At 52.5% G+C, this 26,930-nt stretch overlaps 9 protein-coding genes across 9 annotated transcripts; 3 read left to right on the top strand and 6 right to left on the bottom strand.

Moving 5' to 3' along the window:
* Positions 1 to 3,874: 3,874 nt before the first annotated feature.
* On the top strand, positions 3,875 to 4,963 carry NECHADRAFT_43701 (uncharacterized protein; the record flags this gene model as incomplete). The annotated part of the gene is made up of 2 exons (XM_003045137.1): positions 3,875 to 4,024; positions 4,079 to 4,963. Coding segments are annotated over 2 exons (1,035 nt in total), but the record flags the coding sequence as incomplete, so codon positions are not given.
* A 2,602-nt stretch (positions 4,964 to 7,565) lies between these two features.
* NECHADRAFT_43706 (uncharacterized protein) lies at positions 7,566 to 9,650 on the top strand (the record flags this gene model as incomplete). The annotated part of the gene is made up of 5 exons (XM_003045136.1): positions 7,566 to 7,721; positions 7,778 to 7,875; positions 7,953 to 7,960; positions 8,037 to 8,144; positions 8,194 to 9,650. 5 exons carry the CDS (start codon positions 7,566 to 7,568, stop codon positions 9,648 to 9,650), a joined length of 1,827 nt encoding a protein of 608 aa, XP_003045182.1.
* A 512-nt stretch (positions 9,651 to 10,162) lies between these two features.
* Positions 10,163 to 12,675, bottom strand: NECHADRAFT_70226 (uncharacterized protein; the record flags this gene model as incomplete). The annotated part of the gene is made up of 4 exons (XM_003044731.1): positions 10,163 to 10,372; positions 10,412 to 11,014; positions 11,073 to 11,983; positions 12,177 to 12,675. 4 exons carry the CDS (start codon positions 12,673 to 12,675, stop codon positions 10,163 to 10,165), a joined length of 2,223 nt encoding a protein of 740 aa, XP_003044777.1.
* A 511-nt stretch (positions 12,676 to 13,186) lies between these two features.
* Positions 13,187 to 14,267, bottom strand: NECHADRAFT_61969 (mitochondrial 54S ribosomal protein YmL10/YmL18). Its single transcript, XM_003044730.1, has 2 exons — positions 13,944 to 14,267; positions 13,187 to 13,863 (listed from the first exon to the last, which is right to left on the bottom strand). Exons 1-2 carry the CDS (start codon positions 14,258 to 14,260, stop codon positions 13,293 to 13,295), a joined length of 888 nt encoding a protein of 295 aa, XP_003044776.1. The 5' UTR covers positions 14,261 to 14,267; the 3' UTR covers positions 13,187 to 13,292.
* A 664-nt stretch (positions 14,268 to 14,931) lies between these two features.
* On the bottom strand, positions 14,932 to 15,790 carry NECHADRAFT_94429 (uncharacterized protein; the record flags this gene model as incomplete). Its single annotated transcript, XM_003044729.1, has 2 exons — positions 14,932 to 15,040; positions 15,096 to 15,790. 2 exons carry the CDS (start codon positions 15,788 to 15,790, stop codon positions 14,932 to 14,934), a joined length of 804 nt encoding a protein of 267 aa, XP_003044775.1.
* A 430-nt stretch (positions 15,791 to 16,220) lies between these two features.
* On the bottom strand, positions 16,221 to 18,550 carry NECHADRAFT_61967 (glycosyltransferase family 15). The gene is made up of 5 exons (XM_003044728.1): positions 18,146 to 18,550; positions 17,688 to 18,086; positions 17,554 to 17,640; positions 17,096 to 17,501; positions 16,221 to 17,046 (listed from the first exon to the last, which is right to left on the bottom strand). Exons 1-5 carry the CDS (start codon positions 18,424 to 18,426, stop codon positions 16,702 to 16,704), a joined length of 1,518 nt encoding a protein of 505 aa, XP_003044774.1. The 5' UTR covers positions 18,427 to 18,550; the 3' UTR covers positions 16,221 to 16,701.
* A 1,338-nt stretch (positions 18,551 to 19,888) lies between these two features.
* NECHADRAFT_81680 (uncharacterized protein) lies at positions 19,889 to 20,377 on the top strand (the record flags this gene model as incomplete). Its single annotated transcript, XM_003045135.1, has 1 exon — positions 19,889 to 20,377. One exon carries the CDS (start codon positions 19,889 to 19,891, stop codon positions 20,375 to 20,377), a length of 489 nt encoding a protein of 162 aa, XP_003045181.1.
* Positions 20,378 to 20,820: 443 nt separating this feature from the next.
* Positions 20,821 to 22,143, bottom strand: NECHADRAFT_70219 (uncharacterized protein). Its single transcript, XM_003044727.1, has 4 exons — positions 21,756 to 22,143; positions 21,591 to 21,683; positions 21,225 to 21,484; positions 20,821 to 21,161 (listed from the first exon to the last, which is right to left on the bottom strand). The coding sequence occupies exons 1-4, from the start codon at positions 21,844 to 21,846 to the stop codon at positions 21,000 to 21,002; spliced, it is 606 nt and encodes a 201-aa protein (XP_003044773.1). The 5' UTR covers positions 21,847 to 22,143; the 3' UTR covers positions 20,821 to 20,999.
* Positions 22,144 to 22,789: 646 nt separating this feature from the next.
* On the bottom strand, positions 22,790 to 25,656 carry NECHADRAFT_44194 (uncharacterized protein; the record flags this gene model as incomplete). Its single annotated transcript, XM_003044726.1, has 5 exons — positions 22,790 to 22,898; positions 22,947 to 23,137; positions 23,180 to 23,969; positions 24,096 to 24,831; positions 24,882 to 25,656. 5 exons carry the CDS (start codon positions 25,654 to 25,656, stop codon positions 22,790 to 22,792), a joined length of 2,601 nt encoding a protein of 866 aa, XP_003044772.1.
* Between the last annotated feature and the right edge of the window lie 1,274 nt (positions 25,657 to 26,930).

Genomic DNA, 26,930 nt, shown 5'->3' with positions numbered 1-26,930 from the left:
AGCTCGAAGCGAAGTTACAGAAACATCTACATTGAAACTGTGGTGCCTCCAAACATTTCCCCAGCCTCGGCATCTCATCTACCAGTTTCAGATCTGCTCACGTTTGATCGCTGCTTCAGACCTCACACAGGAACTACAGCTATCCGGATTCACTGCGCCTCCTGTCAGGTTCGGCACAGCCGCATCCGAGTTTCGGAAATTCTACCATCCGAAGTTCGACGGTGTGTTTCTCCCCAACGTTACCGTGTAAGACCTCCGTGTCAGAAACTTGAGGGCATTCAGAGTTTTACTTGGCGCCACAGTACAGCAACTCTGAGGGCGGCCGACCCAGGGCCGATGGTTGCAGCTAGTGCATCTTAACAGGAGCTATATGCATGGGTTACAAGACGAAGATCTCTAGCAAGGGAGATCAAGCTACATCAACACCTCGTTACATGGTCCCCTTCACCGCTGTACGGTCACTGTCCATCCCTTGCCATCGTAGTGTTTTCGCCAGCCGGGGCTCTAAGAATAGACAGGACAGATGAGTGCCCGGGTTTACGAATCACGTCGCCATCGAATCAAGGAACCGTCAGGTGCCGGACAGAAGGCGTCTCGTCTCGCTTCGGCGCCAGCGTTTCCTGTTTCTCCGTCTCTCGCCTCTGGGGCCTCTGGGGGAATATGTTTCCATGGTCGATAGTACAAGCTCTTCCCCTTACCATGCACGGCACATCCTCCACTTCTCCTTGACCGTGCCGCGGACCAGCAACCCCAAAGGGGATCGAGTAGAAGCTGAGAGTGGACATGTCGATGGAGCAAGACATCGTATCCCAAGGTTTGGCGAGAAGACGTCCCCAGAGCCAAGGCTGGCTGGACTGGCCTTTTGGCTACAAGAGACGTTGGCATCCACCCAATCAGCACAGGGGCACCACGGCCTGCAAAACGGTCTTGTCTTTTGGACTGATCCCTGATACTGAGGTGAAATTACGCCAGTGCGTTAGTGGGTTTCAAGGGGGGATCCCTGACCCTGGGGGGCACAGCGGAAGCTAAGGAAGCGGCGAAAGGTTAGTTAGCAGTTGGAGTGGGCCGGGTGTTGTATGCGAAACAGACGGACAGTTGAGAGAGAGACGGGATGAAAAAGTTGTAGAGGTTGCCAATTTAGAGGGTAATGAATGGCTTGATGGGTGAGGATGGGACGAGGAAAGGGGGTGGTTGAGGGAGGACATGACAGAGAAAGCTGAGCCTCAAACTCGTGACTCTTCTCTCTCACGACATTACAGATGATAGAGGCGCAAGCAAACCGTATTGAAATTAGACGGGCGCTTCTTGTCCCGCAGCAGCTCTGAATGGAGGCATCTGGTATGTGCGCATCACAACAAGTGCGCGTGTCGTTTGGACGGCATATCTTGCGCCCACCTATCACGAAGAGCCCTGGACGACAAGGTTACCCGCCCAGCACCAACATACAAGACCCGTCTCAGCCGAGCCGAGGAAACAAGTCTACAAAGGAAGCACTGTTTCGATGGAACCACCTCAAACCAAACAGTTGGGTCCTGGTTCATGGGGAGGGGTCCCTTTCATCCCTTGATGCTACTGTGCTATGTGCTGTGTGTGCTTTTCTGACATCAACTCGCAAGCGGCTGCGACGCTGAATTCCTCACGATGGTCCATAGAAACTAGTAACCTTGGATCGCGTCTATCTCCAACGCCCGGGCCCAGATAGGCTCATGAACTACTGTAGGTACGAGCCCGTCGGGGTGGCTTAGGGGAGTCACGGTCCTCAAGAGGATCCTTGAGGCGGCGACGGCGCGATGGATGGACGGGTGCCCCGTTTCTTGCTGATGTGCCTGCCAAACCACGAGGTGCAATGAAACCCAAAAGGCTATCCGATAGCGAGCACACCCCTTGCCTGGCCAAGAGATGCAAGTTGTTGTTATTGTTATTGTTGTTGTGTTGTGTTGTGCCTTGTTGTGCGTACATACAGCAACAGCAAGGCTAAACATTATAGCACATATTACCGCGCGAGCGAGCGCGTACCTGAAGCTGAGGTGGGTGCAACACAACCACCCCCGCCCGTCAAAAGAGGGCGGCTGTCAGGCACAGGAACAGGAACAGGAACAGGAACAAGAAACCGGGGGGTGTGAGAGTCGAGTAGAGAGTTCCTAATGCAGATGACGGAAAACGGAGAAGACAGAAAACCCTGGAGAACTTCTGGCACGATGGTGCCAACGGCTGACGGTGTGGCTCGCCCCTCTCTTGTGAGATCGGATGCCAAGGAAAGGAGACAAGAAAGAGCCTCGCACAGCACAGCACAGGCCCGAGTCGATTCGAGTTGATGTGATGGTTCAGTTCTGTCTGACTCTTCTCCAGTTGTCTGCTGTACGAGGTGGTAATGGGGGACCAAGGGTGGGACGAAACTTTGATTGAGGCGGGACGCTACGAGCGGTGGTGACCGTTTTGCCGGGCAAGGGTTGTTGGAGGAACAAATCTGGGCCTCGAGAGAAGAACGATGGCGTTGGAAGAAGGGGATGGAGCTCGCTTGGGGCGTGTTTGCGGTTGCGGTGGATGGTTCGCTTCAGATTCCTGTTTGGATAGATCTCACCGGGGGGCGTGGACAAGCCATTGTCATCGGTGGCGTTTCTTGTGTGTGTCTTGAGAGACACACCGTGAGTATTAGTTTTGTTTCTCAGCGTCTCTCCCAGCGTCTACTGTTACAGAAGAGTAGCGTTAATGCCGTGCTTAGCTCGGTTGCTCTGTAGCTCCTTGGCTGAGCAGATGCCCCGGTGCGTTTTGGAAACCCAGACGGCAAGCGTTAGATGGGCGAGAAAATCTGTCACAAGTTTCCCATGACGGGGACGCACGCATGTTTTGTCTTTCTTGCAGCACAATGCAAAAATTGGGAGAGAGAGAGCCTGGCCACACCCCTGTCCCATCCTCTCACAAGATGTGACGGGGGGATGGGTACCCCCTGGCCCTGGTCCGAACCATCACCACCGTCGTGGCCGTTGCAATCTGCCCCCCCCCCCCGGGCCCCGAGGGAGACCACTTTTATTGCTGCTTTACCGTCGGGCAGTTAGTAAGACGCGTCTACTGCAGGTGAAAGTAGGTAGGTACCTGGGCTAGGCTAGGTTCTGTAGTTGATTAATTGAGGTGCAAGGGCATAACAGACAGGTACTGTAGGTACTGTATCTGGAGTACGTCTTGGTCTGTGAGGAGTGGGCAGTTGGGATTATTTTATTATTACACCACTTGCCCCTCCCCATCTATTTACTTCTTCCCTTCTCTTCCTTCTTCACCTGGGTTGTCATCCTCTCTATCCATCAACGTTTCTTTCTTTCTTCTCTTCTTGTTCTCTTTTACGAGAAACGCTGTTGCGTCTCTTCTCTTCTCCGAACTTGGCTCTTTTGGCAGCTAGTCCCATCACACTCATTATCACCAAAAATATCGGACCAACTGGTTTGGCTGCTGACACTCCTTTGACAACGGTATAACACCAACGACTAAGACCGACACTCGGTTTTTCTACTTCACCAATTTATCAACAAACCACATACCCCACGACCTGTTCCTTGACTGAACAGTTTCGATTCTTGGATTTCTTCCGGTGTCTGTTTCTTTTTTTCGAGTGGAATATTCTCGCAGGTTTTTACGCAGCACATCCGGCATACCTTCCTTCCAATATCTCGTCGAACGATTTGCGATCGCTTCGAGTATCCATCCCTCCCTCTGCGTGGTCGAACCATACAAAAACACGGCTGGCCTTCTTATATCAAGATTCATTTCAGCAACGCCTTCGATAAGCGACGACTATTTTTCATCCACTTCTATTTTTAACGATACCCCAATTGCGGATTCTTGAGGAAACAAATCCACTCATTCAGCAACGGAACCACCTTTGAGCTCAGGCATGCCTTCTCAGCAGATAGCTCAGGCCGCTGCGCCTTATATCCCCTCGCGGGATTCCATGGACCGCCATGATTACGGCGTCACAAAGAGCCGCAAGGCTTCGTCGACTGGCGGTGGACGTGCTTGGAGTGATGAGGAGGTGAGATGAAGCCAACTATAGTTGACTTATACGGCTGCTAACACAAAGATTCAGGAGGCATATCTTATCCAGACCCGTCTTCAGAAGATGCCCTACAAGTACATTGCTGCCCACCTCAAAAAGACTGAGCTGGCGTGCCGGCTTCACTATCACCAGCTCTCTCATGGCAGCAACCGACGCAACAAGCGTGCCGCCTCCGTCTCATCATCCGGAGCCTCCATCGACCACTCACCCGCAGTGCAAGTGAGCACCGCGAGCCCAGCCCGGGAGAGCATCTCCCGCTCAGCTTCCCCCCCCGGCAGCTCTCGCAGCTACAGCCCTCCTCCTTGCAACATCAGCGGTGTCCACCACGGCAACCACATTCAACTCCCCAGCATTGTCGGCCCCGGCGAGGTACCAAGGCTGCCCTCCATCCTGCCAAAGCCCACGGGCATGCCTCTCCCGCCTCCCGTTTCGACATATGCTTCCCCGTCCACCGAGGCCTCCGTGCCGATGCCTGCCCCCTTCCACCGCGCAGCCTCGCAGCACCGAACAACACCACCTCTCCGCCTCGACTGCACCGGCATCCCTCCTGCGCCTGCCCACACAGCTGCCCACGTCGACCTCTCCCGCCTTCACGCCATCTACTCTGCTCACCGCGCATCGTTCTGGACAACAATCGCCAACGAGTACGGCCCCAACGTCTCCCCTACTGTGTTGGAGCAGGCTTGGAAGACTGGCACCTGCTGCAGCCCCTCGTCCATCACACCAATCACCCCCATCTCCAGCCCGGGCAACGCTGAGAAGGAGGCGCAGAACCAGACCCAGTCCAAGGGCCAGGACAAGACACGCATCTCGTCGATCCTCGGCATCGACGCCGACCCCAGAACCGCCCGGGATCGGGATATGGTCAGGCGGCTGGAAGAAGAGCGATTTGGCATGATGCAAATAGCTCACTAATCGCTACGATCAATGATGTCTGCATGATCCTCATCTCGGGGCAGGTAATAAGAATGAGGAGGGGGTCAAGACACGTACTGTTGTCTTTTCCCCTGTGTATCATATACGCCTCTTGCTTTTCTTCGCATTTCGTTTCTCACTCATGGCATGGTTGCTCTCTCTTACTCTGAGAGTCACTCAAACGACACGGCACATCTGCCATCTATTCTACGGTCTATACGACACGTGGACTATGGGCATTCCACTTGGGCCCGCACTCATTTCACGAAACACCCAATACTTCCCTTCATTTTTATGCTCTGCCTTTTCTCTCTTATCACTTTTCTCTCTTATGAACCAAGTACTTATTGTCTAGTGTGGGTGGGATTCCAATCTCATGAGGTGGGATACAAAAAAGGAGGTTTGACACACGGCATCTGCTACACGACATGAAGAGCAGATGTCGCGGATTGGGGGGGGGAGAAAGCCTTCTTTTTTCACAGCCCTTTTCTTCCGTCCTTTGCTTGAAGTACAGAACCAGATCCCTGTGGTGGAGGAGAGGGTTCTAGGATCACCTTTGTTTTACATTGTGTTGTCTCTGCGCGTCTTTTTTTTTACCACCCGTTTTCTGGCCCTTGTTTCTCAGCAATCTTCTCCTTACATGTACAGTCCGATCTCTTGTTTCTTGTTAAGGACTGATGAAATTACGGTGATGAAAAAAAAGCCAATGCTCTAGCGCTCGGCCTCGCTATTATTTTTCTGCTGGGCGGAGGGAGGGGGTTTGTGGGGGAGCGAGATGGATGGATTTACCCTGCTCAGTGGTGAAAGCTGGGCATGATAATTTACTGATCTTGTTCTCCAACTTGAGTTCTGTATCTGCGATGTGATGTATGTGATGTGACGTGAGATGATGTGATGTAGAGCCAAGGTGAAACTAGATCGGCGCACATGAGAGTGAATGGGAGAGGATTGTTTGAGGTTGCTCGACATGGTGATAGGTCCGGGCAGGCAGTTGTGCAATGTACAGTAAGTTATGGTTTGCTCGCATCAAGAGCATGGATTTGTAGTGGAAGAGGATGATCATCTATGCCTTACTATCGATGAATGAGTTGTACATACGCGGACCGGGTCTCTGCAGGATGAGGCTGCATGAATGGAACCAGATGGCACATGTTCTATCTGACGTGACGGACCACTCTGATGGCGGACACTAGAGTGACTAGCGGATGCATCTCTGCTATCTAGAACAGCTCAATGATTTGATTTGATTGCTGCATTAATTGACAGCTCCTCCACTGTAATCTCTTTCTGAGGAGTCCATGCATGCAACACGGATAGATGCGTCGTTTCCATTTCATATACATGAGACGGCCGATCATTTACAAAACGAAACAAGAGAAAAATACGTCAGCATAAATTTCGGGTCGGGATTCCCGTGTTTGGGGGGGGGGGGGGGATTCCGAGGTTCGGGGCACGGGTCCGGGGCCGGGACATTCGGGACAGGAGGCTCCGCTGACCGGCCGGGAGACATGGGTTTTGGTAATGGGTGACTTATCTGGGACACTTGCATAAAATTTCGCTGGCGACATTTTGAGGCCCGTCCATGGGAGTGATTCCCGTCTGGACTTGTTTTTAACTACCTACTACTGCTGCCGAGAGGAGTAGAATAAAGACCCCTCTTTTCTGCCCCCTCATTCCTCGCGTTATCCCTGTCTTTTAAGAGTCAAGATGGAGAGAAAGAGGAGACAACGAGCTTTAGTTAGGTCCCCAGTTCTTTACTGCAACGGCTCGTGACCTTGCCTCTGCAGTCAGGGTAATTGCTAAGCCGACGGCTGGTATTCGATGAGGACTGGTGGCGGGTGGGGATTTGAGGATCGTGAAGAACTTTGGGGTCGGAGGCCATGGGGTTACTGGACATGAATGAATCCATTGGGTCTTTTTTTTTTTTTTTTTTCGCCTCTATCTTTTTATTGTTCCACAAGATTTGATATCTTTTGGTTTAACCTTGATGAACCGCCTCTACCCTATCTAGTGTTCCCCCAAATCGTGAGAGAAAAACATTCGACATCTAGGGCTTCCGAGAAACAAAAGGGCTTCTTGTTCTCCACAGGGTGATATCAGCACCTAACTACAAGCCCCAAGCCCAAGCCTCTCCAAAAAAAAAAAACCTTGGAAACCTGCCCGAGCCTAACCACTTGGTAAGTGAGTTTTTGCTAGCACATCCATTGGCAGCTAAAAAGTTGGGAAATGCACACGCCCGCCTTTTGAAGGTTGCTGTTCGTTTGTGCCGTTCCCTTGAACCTCCGCTTGCCGGCAGACAGAGGCACGCTCTAACGACGCACGTCAGTCCGCACACTCGCACCACATTTTTTCATTTTTTTCATTTCTTCTCCTCCCTTTCGTCATCTTATCCGGACTCTTGTCACCTTGTTGTCCGTGGCTGACGGAATCTTTTACTTGCCCAACGTTGTGTCACCTCCGACATCGCAAAAAACAAGACTCTTGCATTATTAGTACAATATCTAACCACCGACTACTTCAGCCGCACACTCCGTAAAATACCTGAACTCTTTTTTTACTCTAGTTTATTTGATTTCTTGTATTCTTTAACACATCTTCCACAATGGCGGACAAGAAAGCTACCGACGTCAGCCCCGTCCCCACTCACGATCCTAAACAGTCCACCGACTACATCCCCTTCCCTTGCTTGCCTCCCGGAGGACCTCTCAACCGCTGGTCTACAAAGGTCACTCGCGAGCATGACTACCCCGGAGCTCAGGTATGAACTTCAATTGGTGTTTCCCCTCATGCGGTGCCAGGTCTGAAGCCATCTAGGCCATGCTCTACGGAGCCGGCGTCCCCAACAAGGACAAGATGAAGAACGCGCCCCAGGTCGGCATCGCGACCGTCTGGTGGCAGGGCAACCCTTGCAAGTGAGTCTTGAACACTCTACGAGTAAAATATCTAGCCATTGGCGTTTACAGGTCGTGTTAACATTGCTTTCTCGCAGTACTCATCGTGAGTGAGATGACACAAAAAACACCAACAGCCCAAAACTTTCACCTCGGCAAGGTACACTTACACAAAAACCTAGTTCTTGACCTCGGTCAGATCGTCAAGACGGCCGTGGAGAGGGAGGGCATGCTCGGATGGCAATTCAACACCATCGGCGTGTCAGACGCCATCACCATGGGCGGTGAAGGTGAGTCTATACACTCTCACAGTGAACTAGTGTGCTTAGATGCTACTAGGCATGCGCTTCTCCCTCCAGACGCGTGAGATCATCGCCGACTCGATCGAGTCCGTCACATGCGCTCAGCATCACGATGCCAACATCTCCATTCCCGGCTGTGACAAGAACATGCCCGGAACCGTCATGGCCGCTGCCCGCCACAACCGACCCTTCATCATGATCTACGGCGGCACCATCCGCAAGGGTCACTCTAACCTCCTCGAGAAGCCCATCAACATCAGTACCTGCTACGAAGCTCAGGGTGCCTTTACCTATGGCCGTCTTCATGCAAAGACAGACCCCGGCGCTCCCGGCCGTACCAGCTCTGATGTTATGGATGATATTGAGCAGCACTCTTGTCCTGGAGCTGGTGCCTGTGGTGGTATGTACACGGCAAACACCATGGCTACCGCTATAGAGGCCATGGGTCTTACGCTACCCGGATCATCTTCGTATCCCGCAGAGTCTCCTGAGAAGCGACGTGAATGTGAGCGTGCTGCTCAGGTTATTCGAACCACCATGGAGAAGGATCTCCGACCCCGCGACATCATGACTCGAGCATCGTTTGAAAACGCCCTCGTGCTGACCATGATCCTCGGCGGTTCTACCAACGGTGTGCTTCACTTCCTCGCCATGGCCAACACTGCCGGTGTGCCCCTGACTCTCGACGATGTCCAGCGCGCTAGTGACCGCACCCCTTTCCTCGCAGACCTCGCCCCTAGCGGAAAGTACTACATGGAGGATCTTTACAACGTGGGTGGTACACCCTCCGTCATCAAGATGCTCGTCGCCCGTGGTGTCCTCGATGGAAGCATCATGACCATCACCGGCAAGACCCTCGCGGAGAACGTCGCCGACTGGCCTAGCCTGGACCCCGGCCAAGACATCATCCGTCCTCTCGAGGACCCCATCAAGGCCACTGGCCACATCCGTATCCTCCGTGGTAACTTTGCCCCCGGCGGTGCAGTCGCCAAGATCACGGGCAAGGAAGGACTCTCCTTCACCGGCAAAGCGCGTGTCTTTGATAGTGAAAAGGAGCTCTCTGCCGCTCTGGCAAACAGCGAGATCACACGTGAAGACGGAAACCTGGTAGTCATTGTGCGGTACGAGGGACCAAAGGGCGGTCCTGGTATGCCTGAGCAGCTCAAGGCTTCTGCAGCCATCATGGGCGCCGGCCTATCCAACCTTGCTCTCGTGACGGACGGACGATACAGCGGAGCCTCCCACGGCTTCATCGTGGGTCACGTTGTACCCGAAGCCATGGTCGGAGGACCTATCGCTCTCGTCAAGAACGGCGACGTCATCACCATCGACGCTGTGCGAAACCGCATCGACGTTGACATTACCGACGCCGAGATGGAGAAGCGGAGGAGCGAGTGGAAGGCACCCGAGCCGAGAGTCAGAAGAGGTGTCTTGGCCAAGTATGCCAAGTTGGTTGGAGACGCCAGTCACGGCGCTGTTACTGATCAGTGGTAAAGCTGATTACACACGACGAGAATGAAATGTTGATGTCTATATATGTAGTTATGTACTTTGGGTCATGGATTGGGCAGGATATCTGGAAAACAAAAAGACTGAATGAGAAAAATGAACATTACTTTGGCTAAACCTGCCCCCCCTGAGTCAACATGCAACTATGAATGACTGCTTGGTAATGGATATATACAATGACAGACAGACCTCGACTCTATTATTGAAAAAACGACAAACTCATCCAAGACTATTTCAAAAAACCCCAGCAAAACGAACGAAGGGTATCGCGCAGACAGACATCAACACACTTCTCCTTCTCTCGTCTCTCCCATGACAGATGCATCTCCGCCCATGCTTCGTGTGCAAAACGTCCTGAAATCATATACGCAACTCTGACCATCATCTCCACCCGACAGGTTCACCCATTACCATGCTATCTCTCTCCAATGCGATTCTGCATCTCGACTTCTAACATCCCCAAATATCTGTGAGACCCGATGGCTCTCTGACGGACTCTAGTCACCCAGCGGCATGCCCTCAAGCTCATCCAGTAACCTCCGCCAGTTGTCGGCGAGCATCTCGGCATACTTAACTCGCTCGCCCGCCCAATCCTGGTTCCATCGACTGACGTGGTACTGCGTTGACTGGAACGTGAGGAGCTCGTCGCGAAGACACTCCTTGACAAAGATGGACCGGTTATGTTGTTGAACAATAGACTCCTTGTCCTATAATCGTGTTAGTGGTGGTAGCAGAGGGACAATCACCAAACTTGCCTTGATAATGTTCTCTGCTATCCGGTCGATTTCGCCCGCCTTGACCGTACCCTCCGGCTTCGACCTCAAGTTGGTGAGTTTGGCTTCGTTGGTCTGAATTCTCCTCTCTAGGTAGGGAATGTTGTCCTTGTCCAGTCGTTCCCGTCGGTCAAACAACTCACGCACGCTCACAAGGGCGTCTCTCTGGCGCTTCAGGTCCTCCAGCACACCTTCGTCCCAGCCTCGGCTTTCGTCCTCCATCAGCGCCTGGCACGTCCGTAGATGCTTGCTCATGGCGACCAGCCCGTCATTGAGGAGAGGTACTTCGTTGGTATCAGTTGCGTACGTATCCCCTGATACCTCGGTGAGAGATGCCAGGGACAAGGCGATTCGAGCGTGGTCAGCAGCCACGCCCTCGGCCCTCTTGACGAGGCGATCCATAATGTTGCACACATTGATGTAAAGCTCCGCCGACCTCTTGACGCCAGCCCGAGTTCGCACAAACAACTCCTCTAGCGTGGGTGGCAACGAATCCTCTAGACCCGGAGGCAGTGCGCGGTCGGTAAACTCGTCCTGAACGGAGATGGTAGCTTGCTTTCGCCAGACAGACAACTCCTGATCCTTATATTAGCTTCAGCAGAAAGCTAGACACGTCAAGGCTTTGTCAACTTACTGTAGGGACCGTCAAGAACATGACGACGAGTTGCTCCTGGCTCAAGATGGGATGTCTGACCAGAGCGTTCAAGAATCTCGCTAGACCCCTTCTTCGCTTCTCAATAAAGGCGCCGTCATTTGAGAGATGACTTCCGTTTACACCCACCCGCTTGGGCGGTAGAAGAGGCAGTACCCGGAAAGGGTACCTCTTGTGTAGGCAATCCAACAACCAGACAAAGTCACTATATCGGCGAATGACCTTGCTGCCGCGTCGCAGACTAGAGACTTCGTAGTTGTGATGTTGGAACATGAATACGCCCTCCTTCTCTGGCATGAGAACAACGACGACATTCTCTTCCAAGCTGTGACCGGTCCTGCCGCTGCTCATATGATGCGGAAGGCCTGGAGGACCTTGCGTACTGGGCGTAGGATCGGGCGCGGTGCCAAAAGGATTTTGAACAGGTCCAGCTGGGGATTCACCAAAGCCGCCTACACCGGTATTGTGTCCATCGAAATATCCCCAGCCGCTAGGCGTCGCCACCGAGTTGCTGCTATTTTGTCTTCCGCCATTTGGAGGCGCGGCAGGGGGCTCAGCGATGTGCGCGATAGCCGGAGCAGTGATTTCCGCTGTCGGAGGTGTCTCGCCAAAGCCTGTATGGCCATTTGTGTTGTGGCTCTGGGCGCCGTTGGACTTGGGAGGTCCGTGATGATGGGTCTTGTGCATGTCCGGGCTGCCCCACGGGTCGTCTTCGGGGTCGTCCATAGCTGGTCGGAACTGCTTGGGTTGTTGCTGTACCTGTACAGGTGGCGTAGCCGTATGCTGAACCGGTGTATCTTTCGGAGGTGTTTGGGGAGGTTTCGCAGAAAGTTCAGCAACTGGAGGCAGGACGGGCTCTGCAGTAAGGCCGGCAAGCTTGGGTTGTGGGAGGTCTGTGATGAAATGAGTTATTAGCTGGACAGGTAGTGTCTCCACCAACCGGGGGACATGCAAGCACTGATGTGATATGACATGGTCCGGACGATAAGAGAGCGAATCGCCTAGGCCTCGGCGGCTTGTTTGTGTCTGAAAATGACATTGTGCTGCCGGAAAACAAGCATAAACATGTATAGAAGAAGTACTCACGTCGTCGTCGTTCATCAACACCATCAAGGCTGATGACCTCGCCCTCCTGTGCCAAGCCTACCAGCGCCAACAACACATTAAACTCGTTTCGATCCAGCGTCACATCCCCCCCACCGGGAGCCACGAGGGACATGATGCGAGCTTGGGCATCAGCACCGAGTCTCGCTGTGGCAAAGAGCTTTGCGATGCCTCCAGCTGTGACCCGGCCGTTGTTACCATCTTCGCGCAGCACCGTGTCAAAGGTCTCGATATAGGTGTCGGGCACATCGCTCGCGGGGAGGAGGTGACGGATCAGGTCGGCACGGCTCTGCGGCTTGCGCGGCGAGGGCATACCCCAAGGCGAACCGTGAGGGCCATCGTCGTCGGCAAAGAGGCTGTTGGAGGATGGCCTTGATGGGACGTCGTCATCGAAGAGACCGGCGCTGCCGCCACGAGTCGGGCCACTGGACGAGCCCAATGCAGGGTTGTCGTCAGTCGGCGACGTTCCAAACAAGGACATCGTGACTTTGGATGGTGTCGCCTGTGTAAGTCTTTCGTCTTTGTTCCGCGACGCGTATCAGGCTCGTCGATGTCGATCCGTACTGTAGCGATACTCGTAGAGCGTTGTAGATCCCGTCGTTCGGAAGCGAGGCGTAATCGAAGCCGCGGGTGAATGTTACAAGACGACCACGGCTCTATTGGGAGAGAATCGGCCGCAAAACAGATAAAAAGCAACTGCAGGTGATGTGGAACCACCAGTAGACTATACAGCGACTAAAATGACAAGACGGACGCGAATTGAGAGGCAACCGGGGAGGTTGGTGAAGTCATTCCAGAGTGGAGAAGACTTGGATGCTGCGACATCAACTTGAGGCAGAGCTCCTGTGGAGCATCACGGGTACGTACCTACATGCACAGGGCATCTGGACGGGAACCTGAACCCGCCGAAACAGGCAGGCACCCAACGCCACACCTGTCAACCTGTGGCTGATATCATGGATCACTCATTGCATTGGACTGCTACTAGAGATGAATTGAAAAGGTTCAATTGATTGTACATTGCTTGTTATCACATCCAAGTCATCATCATGCTTGGGTCGGTATAATACACTTCTCCGACATGCTTGTCCCCCGCACTTAGAACAGCGTCTCCTCGGTGACCTTGGCCTCCTTCTTGACCTGGCTCTTGATCTTGTGCACTCCTGGTACCCTAAAGTACAAACTGGGCGACTCGCCTGGCGCCAGCTGGTGGCTCAGGTATCCTCGGTGTGCGGGATCACGGTAGTACTCGATGTCCTCACGGCTGGTAGGGTCGGGTAACCGGTATCTGAAGGGGGATTCGCGGGCTGCGGCCACCACAGAGTCGACGTGCTCCTTGCCCTGAGGCAGAGGCTTGTCTGTGTTGACCGACTCGCCTGTTAGAAGTCGCTTCATGGCGAGCTTGGTGTAGTAACGGGTCAGGATCTTGCCACCGGCGCCCTCGATCGCGGCAATGGCACTGGCCGAGGCGCGGGAGACCATTACATCAATGGGCTGCTTGAGGCTATCTCCGCCACGAGCCAGCACCTTGATGCCATCCTTGAGGGTGCCGACAATTCCGCACTCGATCAATTCCTTGGGGGTGATCTGCTTCGTGGGGTCGAGTCGTCCCTGGTCAATCCAAGCCTGGATCTGGTCGAGGTTCACTTCGGACATCTGAGGGGCTCGGCTGCCTGCGTGTTAGCCAATTGATCTTATTTCTTCCAATTCCTTGCATCTCTCGATTGCAGATAACGTGGGCATCCTCACAAGTTGCTGAAACCCTTTCGACCGTGCTTGACGATCAGAGGTGTCTGACCACCCTGGAACCAAGGCTTGACCTTTCCATGCTGCTTCTGACCCTTGTGACCACGACCAGACGTCTTCCCGTGTCCGGAAGAGGGACCGCGACCGACTCTCTTCTTGTTGTGAATGGCGCCAGGGTTGTTGGCGAGGCTGCTGAGGATGGAAGCGTTGCGGGTCTGGAGGGAGAGGCCGGCGAGGTACGCGGTCAGCGACGACACGGGAGCATTGGCGGTTGCCCTGCAGCACAGCGATGTGCTGAGGGGAGAGATTCGAGGAGGCATCGTCGGGAGGGAAGGGCGCCGTGGCCGTAGCTTTCGAGGTTGATGCTGGCGCTCTTAAGACGTCGGCATCCAATTTTTTGGAGAGCGTTAGCGGGACATCAGTCTGGGGTTTGCGGATGCCTCAGGCCACAACGGTGTTGTGGGAGCACAATGGCACGCATATTACAGTGTTTGCTCACAACAGCGAAAGCTTGAATGAAAAAGATAACATATTTAGAGAAGAAATTGGCAACTGAATTATATGTTTTCAACTTCCTTAGTGTTGTGCTTTTCTTGGCGTTGACAGCATTGAGAACTGAAACAATCTGGATCCCAACCGCTAGATCTAGAAAAGTTGGTTGAGAATAGAGCGATCTGGTTTGGAGGCAACTCTTCCAAGAAGTAATATTTTGATATAAAATTTCCCTGTCCTTGCGCTACATGATTGACTCTTAGGTGATGCTGCTTGGAACCCATCAGAAGCGCAGTTAGTTCGTGCCCACTTACAGAAGACATTGGTTCCACGATAGTATGGATGTGAGGACATAAGGTATTTGATCATTAGCTTGGAAAGATTAAGAACATCAAGTAATGTATCGTCGATTAGGGGAAATATAAGACGAAAAAACCCAGTCGCTACCCAAATGACCCTTATCATGTAAGTCCAAACTCCATCCTGCATGATCACAACTCTACAACCCTCCCATCATCAAATCCTCTTGTGTCCTCCAACGTCGGGCCCTTATAGCCCAGAACATACCCTCTCTGGTTTGCAACGACCTTGATACCTCCCCTCTGAAACTCAGTTGTAAAATGTGTGTGCCCAAACATCCACATCGCCACCCCGCGCATAAACTCCCTAGCCTGAAGCACATCTGTCGAGAAAGCTGTCTTGTATGGAACCTTGACGTGTTCCGGCCGCGACGCGCCTCGTACGCAGGGTGCGTGATGCGTCACTACAAGAACGTTGCGCTGAGACTCTGGAGGGAGCTCGTTGAGTTCGGCGACGGTGGTTGTGAGGTACTCGAGGTCCTTGGCATGGCACTCGTTGTGCTTGGCGACCGACCAGCCAGAGATGAGCTTGTAGTCTGAAACTCGGAGTGTGATGATTTCCGCTGCTGAGGGATGGATATTTGACCAGAGTGTTGCACCGACAATAGTCAACTTCGAATCAGGGTCATCCCATCGCTTCCTATCCAGTATCACAAGCTTTCCCTCAAGAACCTCCTCCTTCTCCAACTCCTTTGCCTTTTCCACACCATCCTCATAACTCATCTCATAAAACTCATGGTTTCCGAGGACAAGAAAGACCTTTTCAAAGCGTGCGGTTTGGCGTGCGAGAAAGGGGAGAAACATGTCGTAGTCGACCAGACGGCCAATGTCACCACCAAGGACGAGCAGGGGCGCCTTGACGGGAAAGTCAAATGTCGAGTATTGCCGGTTTAGCTCGAGATGTAGATCTGACATGATCTGCACTGTTCGGCCACATGGTTCCCTGGTTGGGATTGAAGGGCCGAAGAGATACTCGGAAACACGACTCAAAGTCTCCATTGTGTATGAGAGGGATAATAGATTGTAGTATAAGATGAAAGTCTTGACGTTCAAAACAAGGGCTGAATGATTTAAACAAGTCCTCTAGAGGTGTCAGCAACTAGGACTCTTATATAGGACTCGACTTGTTAGACAACCCTCCCTCTTTGTGTGGGTCAGAACTGATCACAAGTATTGAGAGGCGGTGCTTGTTAGCTTGAGGGCCTCCAACGCCACCATCAGCCCTGGCAAATCTGCCTACACCAACGCCAATGACAAGGCTTCCTTTGTCTTCTGCTCTCAGCCGCAAGGACGGTACCGTAGTTTCGGTTCGGTAGTTCCCATGAGGCTTGGGGCTTGCAGGCATTATCGGGAATGGCCCATGCATGTCATCCCATGTTTCTTGACGTCGTGATCTATAAAATGAGGTAGCGACGAGTGAGGGAACAAGAGCCATCAACACAAGTATTAAGTAAAGCACTGCTTCCAAACGGCCGTTATTTGCAGGATTGAGTGATCGCTCAGTCCCATGTATCATTAACACCCAATGTAGTGTACTCTTTCACCTCGCTTCCGAGTACCAAAATGCAGCCCGAAATCTATCAGATCAATAACGGCACCCAACCATCATCTGTAACAAGATTCCTGCAATGCGTGTGCCGTATCCTGTAGTGCAAATTCGACCACTATCCTGAACGAGACCCGCGGTCGAAAAGACGAAAAAATAGGTCTAGGCCATCGCCGTAAAACAAAACGCCACTCCTCTTTTTATCCTGGCCCTGACCTTGTGCGATTATCGTCTTATTATGCCCAACAACCTCGCTCATGCTCTTCGGAGCGTTGGTGTCTGTTGGTATCCGGCTCCTCCACATTAATTGAGGAGGTTCTGGTGGAAGGTCTCGGCTCGCTGCTGGCATTAAACGGTTGGTTACTCAATATGGATGAGCCCAACCTCCCGCAACGTCGACCCATTCAGCCAGACAAGATCCTTCCTTGCCCTCCACGTCGACAACGTCTGTGTCGCATCTGCACCGGCAGCCAATACCACCTTCTTGTACGTCATCCCAATGCTCCCAGTAGTCGTCCTCCTCGATTCGTTTTCGCTCGGGGAATGTCGTCTTCTCCAGATAAGGTTCTCGCGCGAGCTGCTTACCCGGCGCATTCGCAGGACAGTGCTGGATTGTTGTATGTCGGTATCCAAAGTCTCGGAAGTAGTGGATATCTTGAGGACCGAGCAATGCGCCAGCGGCAAGGGAATGGATAGGAGCATCGCCCCACTGTAAAGTTATTAGTGTTGAATCTCAAATGGAAGACAGCAAGACGTACTCGTTCCATCCAGAAACCGCCACTCCGGTCCATCATTTGGAAGAAATCCTGATACTCCTTGCTGCGGAACCAGCTGAGCTTGGCAATCTCAAAATTGGACCAGAAGTGGCACATGTTGTACTTCTCCCCCTCCATTGACTCGGGATCCACGAAGGGCTCCTTCTTTTTGGTAAACGATTCCCACAAGCTCTTGTCTGCTACTGGAGTATCGCTGTCCTGAGGAGCGTCCTCATCCTCATCCGGTGGCTCAACAAACATTTCCCATAGACCCTTGGACTTAAGATTGTTCAATCGCTTGTAGGCGGAGGCATATCGGAAGATGTTGGGGACGGTCTCGCGGAGTTCCTTGACGGCAATGGTGAAGCCGTAGGTCTTGTTGTTTTCGATCATTTTGAGGAAAGGATCGCTGTTCCAAGTTAGTAATTGCAAAGTAGTAGATCGGAAAGAAGGCGACGAACTATGTGATGTCGCAAAAGTAACTGATCTCTGGCTCAACACGCCAATACCACTCGTACTTGAGCAATAGAGGGTGGTTAAAGAAGAAGCTTTATCCGTGTTAGTGAAACCCCATGACCATTCCATCTTGACATACCCAGAGTAGAATCTGCACATCTTGTGGTAGCTCTCAAGACCTCCGTACATGACGGCTGCGTCGCCTTGCTTGGCAATGCCTTCTGTCGCAACCTTGGGGTCCAGCCAGTCAGGGAACCCCCACATGTCTGGTCCGACCTTGCCGAACTCGACCTCCCCTGAAGTATAATTTCTAACGGCCTCCTTGAAATTGTCGTCAAAGTCGCCATCGTTGAGGAAAACGTATGGATAGTGATACCATCTGTTGAAGTGCCTCTCGACCGACTTGATGGATTGTACAACGCCGTCGATCTCCTTGTTTCGAGCGAGGATCACAAAGGCAGCGTTCGCTCGGGGCTGGCTGGTGTCGGGCTGAGCGCAGCCCTCGAGAAACACCTTGTCGTACTTTTCGCTGATTTTGCTGTCGTGACGACACGTCAGTTGTGGATGATTTAGAGTTTTGGGATCAGACAGACATACCGCATAGCTGGGGCAGCACCCCCTGGTATCAGGAATCTCCCGGGTGAGCTGGGATGACTGACGAAGAGAATAAAGATGAGGATTAAAACAAGCATAGGAAAGAAAATTACAACGCCCAGAGGCACAGAAATGGTAGAGTTCCCCCTTAACCGCAGCGGCCGGCGAAAAAAGGCCAAACGGGAGTCGAGGGTCTTGTGTTTAGAGCCCCTCTTCTCATCGAGGGGAAGCTGTAGCGGAGGTTTGCTGGGAGCCACCTTTGTGGCCCTTCGAATCAGGTCCATGGCGAGAATGGGCCTACCACGGCGGCAGGTTCTGAGATTGAAAGCAGTTGAGGTCGGGAGGACATGAATTGCGCCGTGTCGTGGCGCCTGCGACAGCCGGCGAAGGAGCAGGGAGACTGGAAAGTTCGGATGCGTCCAAGGGGGAGATTAAAGAAGTTCGAAGTTGTAGATATCGCAAAGAGGGTAGTAAATCGTTCGTCGTCGTCGGTCGTAGCTCTTCGTCGAAATGCGCAACAAGAAAAAATTGATTGAGACACACGGGTTCGTGGGGACCTCGTACAGGCAACGGAACGGAACCTCAACAGATGTATGCGTGATGCTGGCCGGTGATGGATGGAATGAATAAGTTAACGAGCGACAGGGACCACGTTCCCTGAACCAAGATTTCCACACCTCGACCCTGAGTAAGTCACTGACGCGGCGGTGGGGCGACCCTTGGCGACTCGCCCAAGCACAGGAGAATCGGCGATGGATGGATATGAGGACGGGACAGTCGACGACTCCGACGGACGGACCTAAGGGGGTGGTGGTCTTGGCCTACGGGAGGCAATGCGGGAGAGTCAAACGGAAGGGTGGGAAACAAGAAAAGGGATGGAGAAAAGAGTGTGGGAAGTGGGAGGAAGTTCGGAAGAGGACCCGCGATGCGCCAAGGCAATGAATGCTTGATGCTTGTTAGAGGTAGTGGTGGTGGTGATATGATGTGTGCAGAGGCCACAGCGGCAACATGATGCTAACTTTGCCATCCACTGCCAGACCCAAACCTGGAAGCCACATTACTGAGATCCCTGGAACCTGCAGGGGGGAACGGGGAGTCCGTGGGCCAATAGACCGCCTGCAGGACAGAGGCCCGGGTCCAATCAGAGGCCGCAGGTTTACCTAAAAAGGCGGAAAATTGGTATCTTCCGGTCCGGGACTCCCCTGCGTGACCCCGGCAAAGCTGGAATTGCGCTGGTCTCTGTCCCCTTGCAAGGAGAAGGAAGTTGTGATTAGGTTCTCACAGCAGGAGAATCGAATCCAATCTCCCTTTTTTTTTCTTCCTCGTTAGCCAGACGAGAAGCCTCCTTGCCTGTCTGTGGCTAGCGCTGCCCCACGTGTCTCATGCAAGCCTATCGCTGATAACAGTCTAGGGCGGAATTGGACAGACGTCCAAGTTTTTTTCTGGCCAGCAACTTGCTTGGAGCGGAGCGGATAGAAGCCGTCACATGCACGCGCGGTCGTGGATCTTGAAAGCGTGGAGCGCGCCGACTGCGGCTGCGGCTATAATCAGATCTTGGTATCACAGGAGCTGACAAAGAGCCGCCTTGCTGACAGCTGACCTCGCTCGCATCGCATCCTGTCCAACCAGCACCACAGCTTGCATCAGAAACAAAAAATCTGGGGAAATCTGACCTTGGCTGGTTGAGGCGCTTCTCGATTCGTTTTGTGTCGGCCTCTGATTTGGTCTGACCTGACAACAACAAAAATGCCTCCCAAAATAACATCCAAGAACCTCTCTTACGACAACTCGGCACCGCCATTTCTCGCTGCCCTCCGTGCTCAAGCTGCCGGCGCGACTGGCCCTGATCCTCTCCTCGCTGCGCAACGAAGGTCAGCTAAGAAGCGGTCAAGTAGCGAAGAGGCTGAAGATGTACCTCTTGTCGTGGATGAGGATGGGAACGTGGTGAATTTGGAGGTTGACAAGGACGGGATAGTCAAGGAGCCGGCGGATCACCCACTGGATCCCTCAACAGAAAAGGAACCGGCAAAGGAAACAGAGAGCAAAGCAGCCATTGGAGGCAGAAAACGCAAAGTCGGCAAGGTCATCGGTGAAGCTGCTGAAGAACCAGCTGACAAGGAGACCGATGGCAAAAAGGACAAGAAGGGAGACGCTGACAAGGAGGCTGTCAAGAACCGGAAACCCAAGAAGAAGGCCAAAAAGATCAAGCTGAGTTTTGATGAGGACGAAGGATGAGGATTTCGGACGTGGGAACCAATACGACTTTTTACATCAACACGGAGGCGCAGCCAAGGATGAACCCCAGCCGACGTTTTTTGACCCATTCGCGGCCGCCGGGGAGGCTATGCCATCACACCACCATGACCTTGAGGAAACCGACGATGAAAGGTCATCATGCCGATCAGTGTTCTGGATACGATGTGTCCATGGAACCAATACTCTCCCGAAGACTGCTGTCATCTTGACCGAGTTCACATTGAAATCTGAAAAGAGCAAACCGAGTGAGCTAGAGTCAGTTGAGGCAGCGTTCGGATGAATTGACGTGGTAGGGCTGGCATTGACTTCACCTCGGGTAGGGTCTTGGAAACATGTCATATCGTGCTAAATGACATCACCTACCTCCAAGATACGCGTTTAGAACCTCGAGCATTGCTTTTATCAAGCCATGGCTGAAACCTCACAATACACGCAGTCCAATTACTGTCAACATCAACTTCTGGAAGCTAGTAAATTGACACAGGGAATAAGCACCCTAATCTACACAAAACAACACCTCTCCCCAGGGCACTATCCACATCCATCTAGTTTTCACTGATACAACAGCCCCATTCCTTCAATGGCACTCGGCGCAATGCATTTATCGGTATCGGTACTCGGGCTTGATGTAATCGGCAAAGGTCTTGGGCTCCTCGAACTCGGGAGGGTGGTGGTGGTGGTGGTCATCCTCGGGGCCGACGTAGTCCATCTTGTAGACGCTGCCGCACTCGGGGCATCGCTCAATGGGGCGCTCGCGGGTGAGCTACCAGAGTTCCAATGTCAGCAATTCACTTCCATCCGTCCGGGATTCTGTGTCGAGACTTACGCCGAGCCAGTGAACGTTGTGAGAGTCGGCGGGGAAACCGGTGCAACCAGCGAACTGCTCCTCACCGGCGGATCGGACGACGATGGGCTCAGCCATGGTGCCGAGGCGGGTGGCATCGAGAGGGCGCATATCGAAGATATCGACACCCTCCATCTTACCGAGAATCTCCAGACGCTCCAGACCGGTGGCTTGCTCGAGATCGGTAGGGACGGTACCGGGCTGGGCACCGGGACCGAAGAGGTCGTCCTCGCCACGGACCTCTGTGGAAGGATTCTTGTTAGCGGGCGTTCCGTCACGATGGGGTGTCGACCGAGGTTATGTATGACGCGGGTTGAAGCTGTCGATGGCGGAATTGTCGAGACGTACCCTTCAGAGTCTTGTAGGCGCCGACCTTCTTGTCGGCAGAGCCGGCGAGGGCAGCGGCCTGCTCCTTGGGGGTGGCAGGCTTGGAAGCCTCACCTGTTTGGAAAACAAGAGTCAGCCATCATACGACGATCGCCATTGGCTGGACGGGGCAAGCAAATTGCGTACGGCGGACAAACGAGGTGGTGAAGGTGCGAGCGACGACGGGGGAGACGGCGGCGCGGCGGGCCGCGGCGATGGCGGAGCGTTGCAAAAACATTGTGATGGTTGAGAATTCGCCGGTCGGTCGGATGGGGTCGAAGCTTTGAGGATGATTCGGGATGGGCTGGGAAGAGGTGTTGTCGAGGGATTTGTGAGGATGGGCTGATTTGGGTCGAAGTTGGAGGACGGATCCATCCGGGCAAGCGAATTGGCCAATCAGATGAGCTGTGATTCGACGCACGTGACTTTGCACGAACCACCGGGTCAGCTCCGACTCTTCACGTTTGAGCGATTGCTAAGGCGACCATCGGAAGCTCCAAGAGCTCTAGAAGCTCATGCTTTACTAGTATTGAGCTATAAAAAGGTATGTGTTATGTGTGAGAGACATTCGACTCAATTGACTTGAAAAATAGTCTTATCAAAGTCATTTGCCATTTTTTCCGCCTGCTATCTCTCCTCGCACTCAAGGCTTAGTCAGACCCCTGATCCGGTTTGTTCCTCATTCTCAGCCCACCGAGGCTCCTCAACCTCATCCTTGCTTTCATAGCTCACACTCAGCGTTTGGAGCATCCCTTCATGACAAAACTTCAGATAAGCCTGTTCGGGTCAAACATAGCTGCTGAATACGCGTCTTTTTTCCTTTTCATTCTTCACCTCACTCCTGCAATGTTCTTAATCCTCGACTCAGCGAGTTGCTATTAGCAATTGATAGGTTGGCGCATCTCCTCACCTCAAGTACGTATGTAAAAGCCCACCATTGGACTCAATTGGATTTCTGCTATGAACCCCTTAGAAGCATATCTATGCTGAGGTAACTAGGCGTTCATCTTTCAAGAACTCGCCTTCTTAAAACCATTAAAAAAAGGTTCGATTCGAAGGGGGGACAGCGCTTCAAGACTACGGTTCGTAGTTAAGCGTATTAGTCGAAATTCAAGCTACAGTAGGTAGCTAGCTATTAAGCACGGATATGTACACCTCGAATACGGCCCGACGCCCACCCCTTATCCGGGCTCCTTATCCCCTGATTCATTCCCTGCAATGCCTGCTTTTCGCTTGAAGTGTGCAAGCCAGTAAGGATTATCCGCCACTGTCTGATTGAGAGGATCGCCGCTACAAAGTGTCAGCTAGAAGCTCGCGAATATTGGAACCTTGACTCACTCATTGTAAGCTATCCACCGAGCATAATGTTGAATCTCTTCATCTGTCGGGACATGCTGAGCTGGATTGTGAGGAGACATGGTTGCAATCGCCCAACGGTGAAGCTCCTCAGCAATCCAACGATAAAAGTTTGGGCCACCTAAGAAGAAGCCGTTTGTTTTCATCATGATGGAGCGGGCGTCAAGGAGGGACTGCTGATCACTGCTCCTTTGCATTACTTCACTGTTGCTCACGCCGCTTGCCTTGCCATCTGAAGCCGTAGGGTTAGGGTGTAATGCTGCGGTTGTTTGTACTGGGGCGTGCTTCGTGGGTTCTGGGAAGGAGTGGAAGGCAGATAACCAGAAGTCGGCTTCGGTTTGTGAGCGCGCCTTGCAAGGCATCCCGAGAGTGGGAGGAGATAGGCCCCCCATCTCCTTGTCTAGATCCTGACTGCTCCTGGTCTGGGTGTCCCTTGTCAAGTCGAGTTGAGCATAGTCGTGAGATGCACTGGAGAATTTCGTATCGACTTCGCTAATTTGGGGAATAGTCATCCGTTGACGGAAATGGTATAACCAGTCAGTAGAGGAGTGTATGAGCCGAGCCAGCCAAGTTGCAATAAAATCAGAGGGCGTGAGCGATATCTTCTCTATGTTCACGACAACGCGACATGCCTCCTGTTGAAGCTCGTGATCGGTGATTGGAGTTTCAGAGGTTCGAGCACGCACGAAATCCTGGAGCTGGGATTCAAAAGCACATCCCTCAAACATGTCAATCTTCCCGTTGATTTTCATGGAAGACAGCCTGCTCTCTCTCGGGGACCGGATAGAACCTAGACGTGCCTTCTGGAGGAGATCTTGATTTGACAAGATGAGATCCTCCAGCCATGATGCCTGACTTTTTTCTTCTCGTTCTGCGCCAGTCTTTGAAGCTAGAATGATGCGGCAAGCTTCAAGTTGCATAGTTTCAATTGTTGGCATGTTTCCGTTGTTGTCAAAGTACTTTTGCATGAAATAGGCCAGTTCAAGCTTGATAAGCTCGTATGCACTTCTTGGTGTTTCAACGGGTGCTCTGCTCCCTTGAAACGGAAACGGGGTATGGCGTTCGGTTTCGATGATGTCTTTTGTAGCGTTAGCGGGAATCTGCAAAGTTGAAGTGTTGATATTCTTACACGGAGGGATAGCATTCTCGATAATCTGAAGAATGGGGAGATCGAAACCCCAGTCTCCATCCCAATCAGCCATCGTTTTGCCTAGTTTGAAATGGTTTGCCAGGTGGTCAGCCCGTTCTTCCCAACTAGTCATAGTCCGATGACAGAAGCCACACCGTGAGCGGATATTTGGCGTTGGAACTCTCCATTGCTGCATAGACCATTCTGAATAACTGACATTATGAAATAGCCGCAGATGCTGCCTCAGATGATCCTTTCGGTTAAAGGTTCTCTCTTCAGGAGCTCGATCCTGACACTCGGAATAGTGGTGACTCTCGATGTGTTGATCGCTTGGGTTGGCCAGTCCACAGAACACACAACTTTCCAAGTTGTCATTGGTTGGGTTCGGGCAGCAAGGGCCAGCAGGTGCACATATCCATCTTTCCAGAGGTAGATGTAACGAGTTTTCATGCCGCTGCCAGTCATATTTCCTCCCGAAAGTTTCTGTGCAGAACGTGCACTGAAATGTCTTGCCAGCTGCGCTCAAGGGAGTTCTGGGACCGCTGCGTTTGAAGGCTCGCTTTCTGCGGCGGGAGCGAGCATGCCGAAAGGGTTCAAATGTTTTTAGTGATGACTGACTCCCGTATGAATTTGCAGAGGAGAAAGATCCGCCACTGGATCTTGAAGTGTCGACACTTCCAGCTGAGGGAGTTCTATGAGGGTAACCCGATGGGTCGAAGCTGGGTGAACCGGCTGATTCTATTAAAGTCAGGATAGTCCAATATGGTATAGATAAACTAATGGCTTACCCTCATTGAATGAAGAGTTGGAAGCAACAGCCCTTGCAATATCAAAAGCCGAAGCTGGCTCATGTTCTGGTGGAGACTCGACCCATCGCTCGAGGGGATTCAACGAGGAACCATCCCGAAAGGCTGGGGTGGGTGGTCGAGGGATTGAGATAGGTCTTGGCTGCTCGAATTGTTCAGAAGAAGCAGTTCGCAAACCCAAACTCTTATTACGACGGCGGGCGTTGGCCAGCCAGTTCATAAGTTGTGTCCTGTTGAGCCCTGTCCTCTCTTGAAGACGTCTCTTCTGAGCTTCATCGGGATAGGGCGAGTCTTTGTGGGCCGCGAGCCAGCTTTTCAGTATGCGGATAGACTCTCTGGTGAACCTGGTGCCGATCTTGGGAGGGGTAACCACATCGTCCACATCTGGGCTGGTCGTGGGGTGAGTGGTCTGGCATGCTTCTGGTGAAGATAAGACAGGATTCTGCTCAAGCCGATGAGGGTGGGCAAACGATGAGGACGACGCATCGTTTGTCAGGTTTAAAAGGGAAGTGAAATCGTTTAGATGCTGCCCGTTTTCGCCAAGACTAACTGGTTCTTGGAATCCGATATCCAACTCAGCTGGAAGAGGGGCCCACCACGCATCCTCGCTAACGTCTGCTGGGGATGCCTGTAATGGGTCAAGGCTGGCATTATCGGCTGCATTATGTCTTGCAGGCAAGGTAAATTCATCGTTGAGGAGATCAAAGGACCAGAGGCCTCGGTCTAGATCATGGCTTGATGTCTCGTGGGAAGCCATAAAGAAGTGGTCAGGGTTCTAAACACGCATATGCATGTACAGTGGGTCTCAAAAAGTAACGACACATTTTCCCGTACCCCGCTTTTACTTCTACCTCCACCAAAATCATCACCAACTTCAATCGTTCATCACGCAGTCAATTTACGTCCAAATGGCCCCAAAAAGACATCATTCTCCTCATACGCGAACGAGGATTGTTTGGAGATACAATTCGGGCGTGTCGGCCGCCCAGATCGCGCGGGAAGAGGGCGTCTCTCGACATGCAATTTACGGTGTGGTACGAAGATATCGCGACCAAGAGAGTGCCGCGGACCAACCCAAGTCCGGCCGGCCGCGCATCATTGGAGAGAGGGAAAGAAGGAGAATTTTGAGGGTTATTGCCCAAGATCCTCATCTTCAGATACGTGAATTGATTGAGGAAGCTGGGTTAAGCTGCTGTAGGGCGACTTTAATCTCATACCTACGAAAAGAAGGAATCATGCATTATAAGTCTCTTCTTCGACCTTTCCTTAGTGAAGCCAACGCCAGAAAGCGTCTACGCTTTGCACGGCGGTATGTTCATATGGCTGAGGACTTTTGGGAGAAATGGACCTTCTCTGATGAGGTTATCATCGCTCGAGGAGAGGGCCAGAGGCGTACGTGGGTCTTCTGTAAACCGGTATATGTTCTTCTCATAACTGCGACTTTTCTGACTATTTCTAGCACGAGAGACTCTTCAGACGGAATGTTCAGACACGCGTACGACCGACAAGGCACTCACAGATATTCTTCAGCGCTTTCAATCATCGCAGGCGCCTCCCGATGGTCCCCCTGGCCGGCGATCCAGAAAGCCCTCGCGGCGGAGTAACTGCGCAGATTATCCTCGCATGCTTACAGCGATACCTTCCCCGGATTGTGACAAGGAATAGTTACTTCCAACATGACAACGCCAGCACATTTACAGCCCACATCGTACGAGACTGGATCTATGAGTGGTGTGAGAGTCGAAGGGCCGAGGTGGTAGACTGGCCGCCTTGTAGCCCGGATCTCAACCCCATAGAAAACCTATGGGCAATCCTCAAAGAGAGGATTTGCAAGCGATATCCAGAGCTCACATATATGCCCAAGACCGACGAAGCAAAGCAGGCTCTTATTGCAGCTGCGATCGAGCTGTGGGAAGAGATTGAGCCGGAAGTCATTGATAACCTAGTCAACTCAATGAAGCGAAGAATGCAGGCTGTTGTGCGCGCCCACGGCTGGTATACTAAGTATTAGATACACCAAAAGATGCAGCT

The sequence above is a fragment of the Fusarium vanettenii genome (genome assembly GCF_000151355.1).
Source record: "Fusarium vanettenii 77-13-4 chromosome 6 genomic scaffold NECHAsca_20_chr6_4_0, whole genome shotgun sequence".
Classification (NCBI taxonomy): Eukaryota; Fungi; Ascomycota; class Sordariomycetes; order Hypocreales; family Nectriaceae; genus Fusarium; species Fusarium vanettenii.
This window is presented reverse-complemented; position numbering and strand designations above follow the sequence as displayed.

Coding starts and splice junctions, on each gene's coding strand:
- NECHADRAFT_61969 (XM_003044730.1), bottom strand. CDS start 14,260: ATGCCTCCTCGAATCTCTCCCCTCAGCACATCGCTGTGCTGCAGGGCA. Junction 13,864..13,943: donor CGAAAGGGTTTCAGCAACTT/GTGAGGATGCCC, acceptor ACACGCAGGCAG/CCGAGCCCCTCAGATGTCCG.
- NECHADRAFT_61967 (XM_003044728.1), bottom strand. CDS start 18,426: ATGGACCTGATTCGAAGGGCCACAAAGGTGGCTCCCAGCAAACCTCCG. Junction 17,641..17,687: donor ATGTGCAGATTCTACTCTGG/GTATGTCAAGAT, acceptor ACACGGATAAAG/CTTCTTCTTTAACCACCCTC. Junction 17,047..17,095: donor GCGGTTTCTGGATGGAACGA/GTACGTCTTGCT, acceptor ATAACTTTACAG/TGGGGCGATGCTCCTATCCA.
- NECHADRAFT_70219 (XM_003044727.1), bottom strand. CDS start 21,846: ATGTTTTTGCAACGCTCCGCCATCGCCGCGGCCCGCCGCGCCGCCGTC. Junction 21,684..21,755: donor CACCACCTCGTTTGTCCGCC/GTACGCAATTTG, acceptor TTTTCCAAACAG/GTGAGGCTTCCAAGCCTGCC. Junction 21,162..21,224: donor ACAACGTTCACTGGCTCGGC/GTAAGTCTCGAC, acceptor GAACTCTGGTAG/CTCACCCGCGAGCGCCCCAT.